Below are 2,993 nucleotides of genomic sequence, written 5' to 3' on the forward strand. Positions count from 1 at the left end.
GGTAAACACTTCCCGCGACGGAGCAGCCCTGGGCATCGTTCCAACAATTAATCATCCCTTCCCGACATATCCATACCACCCCCAATATTAAACTGCAATTTCTACTTTCACGCAACCTATCGAATAATCATCTTTTCGATTATACACTTTGTCCAATTGCTTCTCCTACCATGGTAGCACAAGTTTTTTCACTCGTCACCTTAAGTTTTAATAAATATAAGCATTCGCCTTAACAAAATTCGAACATGCTGATACCTACTCCCGGTCTGACAATCTTTCCTCGTGCGAGCGTTCAAGATGAAAATCGAGATTCAAAACAAATTGTATCGAATAAAATGATGTTACGCTGTATCTGTGAAATAAGACCGTTTTACGATGCTAGTAGCACAATCGTATGCTTGTAATGGACAATTAATGTTCTCGATTTTGCAAACGGCTCCCGCCCAGGTCTGCCATCGGGATTGCTATGAAATTTTTCCTATTTGTTAACATCCACTGCTGCGCCTATAACGTTTTTAAATACACGTTCACAACTCTTGTTCCGTGAACGAACTATCTACAGTTTACGTGTCGCGTTAGTTCGAACGCGATTATTCTCCTTCGAATTTCTAGGGACTTATCTAGTTCCACTCTTTGGACAGCTCCTCCGTGGAAGTTGGCCATTCCTGCTTCACGAACACTAGACTCGGGTCGTAGTGGTCGCTGTGGTGTTCTTCAAGGCCTCGGTGGTGAGGCCTTGAATTCCGGTATTCTCAGTATTTGTGCAACGTGATCGGTAGATTGCCACTGGTGTTGACGGTGTTGCAGTCTTGGTAGTATCTGTGGTACAGGGGCGGGGACGGGGCTGCACTCGACGAATGCGGCGTGGGTGGGCTGGATCTGAAAATCGTAACGATTGCACCCGTTAATCACTCCGAGAATACTCATAGATTCTGCAAACTCGTTAGAACGTTTCTGATCACGGATAGAACAATAAAGGACACTATAAACGTTCCTAAATACAATACTAATCCTTGTACATTCGTGAAACTCGTAGTTTTGCCAGTTACGAACTGACTTGATTTGGATCAAGTAATCTCGATCAATCATTTAAACAACCCTCGAAAATTCATAAGATTTTATAAGCGATGAATATCGCCTCGCACGACAGTATTTTATAAAAACAACTTTAAAAATCCAGTGAAAGCAGGTTAATAGAAAATACAAAAACAAGGAGTTACTGCAAGAGAGAGAGAGAGAGAGAGAGAGAGAGAGAGAGAGACAAGTACGTCAAAGGGATTGAGATTAAAAATCGTTGGTAATTTTTATAACGGGCTAAACGGACCGATGACGCAACAGAGTGTTGCGTCGTGATCGGACCAATGGCACCAAAGGATTTTTCTGCTAACCTATAAAGCTGACAGCTCGGCGATTGGGTGTCCTGATAAATGGCGGCGGTATCGGGGCTGGCCGCCTCCTGGTACCACTGTGAATGTGCGGCGGTGTTGTTGTGGTTCCTAGAGTTGTATTCCGCGTGATCCATTATGTAACCGGCCGTAGGTGTGCAGTAAGGCGCGTACATGCTTCCTGGCGGTGATCCGTTGCTCCTGGACACGGTGCTGCCGTGTCCGTAGCCAGTGGTGGCCATCATCGCGGCGACGGCAGCGGTGGTGGTGGTCGTGGTGGTGCAAACTGCGGCTAAGTGGTCCCTGGACACCACCCCGGTACCCATCGACTCTCTGCTCGTCATGATCGAGTGTGAGTGAGGGTGCGGGTGCTGGAGGCCGTGAGGGTGGTGCGTATGGTGCTGATTGTCCCTGGTCATCAGACCGGCGTTATTCTCCCGCGTGGTCATCAGAGCGTCGACGCTGAAGCTGGTGGGGTCCAAGCCCATGGAGACGTCCTGAATGGCGTCCTGATGGGTCTGATGAACCTGGTGCACCTGATGACCCAGAGCGCTCTGTATCACACTCTGACCGGATATCGCGACAGCCGCCGTCGTCGTGGCTGCCGCGGTTTTCGTATCCTGGATCGGACTATGCAGACCGTACTTGGCCTGCACCGCCATGCAATGGCTTCCGGTGTCGTTGACCGGCTCTCGCTTCGGTTTGCAAAGCGTCGTCTCCAGGACTCCGAGCTTCTTGGTCACGGAGTCCGACGGCGGCGGGATCACTATACCGTTGGACTTGGCCTCCTCTTGGCTTCGCTTCTCCGGCACCAAGCCCTGTCTTTTCAGCGCCTCCTCTTTCTCCTTCAACGCGTCCTTCTTCTTGAAACGTCTACGGCGCCGCAGATAAGAACCGTTATCGAACATATTGTAGCTGTCCGGGTCCAGCGACCAGTAGCTTCCTTTTCCTGGCTTCTTGTCGTCGCGAGGAACCTTCACGAAACACTCGTTCAGACTGAGATTGTGCCTGATAGAGTTCTGCCAGCCCTGTTTGTTCTCGCGATAATACGGGAACCGCTCCATGATGAACTGGTAGATACCGTTCAGCGTGATCTTTTTATCAGGGGCGTTTTGTATCGCCATTGCGATGAGGGCGATGTACGAGTACGGTGGCTTCACCATATCCTTACCCGGGTGGTGAATGTGCTGTTGGGCGATACCCGACACTGGATAGCCGGACGCGGTCGCGTACCCAGTGTACCGGTACGGCTCGTAGTACCCGGGGGTTGCACCAACGCCCGGGTACGACGGCGTGCCCATTCCAACGGGAACGGCGGGCGCGTGGCGATAGTAAGCATTTTGCTCTCCGAACAGAGTGTGCATCTTCGCTGACACTCCGACACCGACTGAAACAAACAACCAGGAACACGCTCCCTCGAGAGAGATTCGGCGGCTCCAGCCGAGACACAATACAGAACTTCAATCCTCCGAGGTCGCGACAGTTGACATCACCGAGTGGTTCGAATTTTAGTTCACTCACTGGTCGGGTCCGATCGCACTTTTTTTTTCACAAGAAGCGTGTTTCGGAACTTTCACCGGGGTCCGTCGGTCACTCACTCGTATATAT

The 2,993-nt window shown here is 50.5% G+C and overlaps 1 protein-coding gene across 1 annotated transcript; it reads right to left on the reverse strand.

The window, feature by feature from the left end:
• Positions 1 to 752: 752 nt before the first annotated feature.
• Positions 753 to 2,749, reverse strand: Croc (forkhead box protein crocodile). The gene is made up of 2 exons (XM_078186263.1): positions 1,389 to 2,749; positions 753 to 879 (listed from the first exon to the last, which is right to left on the reverse strand). Exons 1-2 carry the CDS (start codon positions 2,747 to 2,749, stop codon positions 753 to 755), a joined length of 1,488 nt encoding a protein of 495 aa, XP_078042389.1.
• Between the last annotated feature and the right edge of the window lie 244 nt (positions 2,750 to 2,993).

The sequence above is a fragment of the Augochlora pura genome, chromosome 7 (assembly GCF_028453695.1).
Source record: "Augochlora pura isolate Apur16 chromosome 7, APUR_v2.2.1, whole genome shotgun sequence".
Taxonomy (NCBI): Eukaryota; Metazoa; Arthropoda; class Insecta; order Hymenoptera; family Halictidae; genus Augochlora; species Augochlora pura.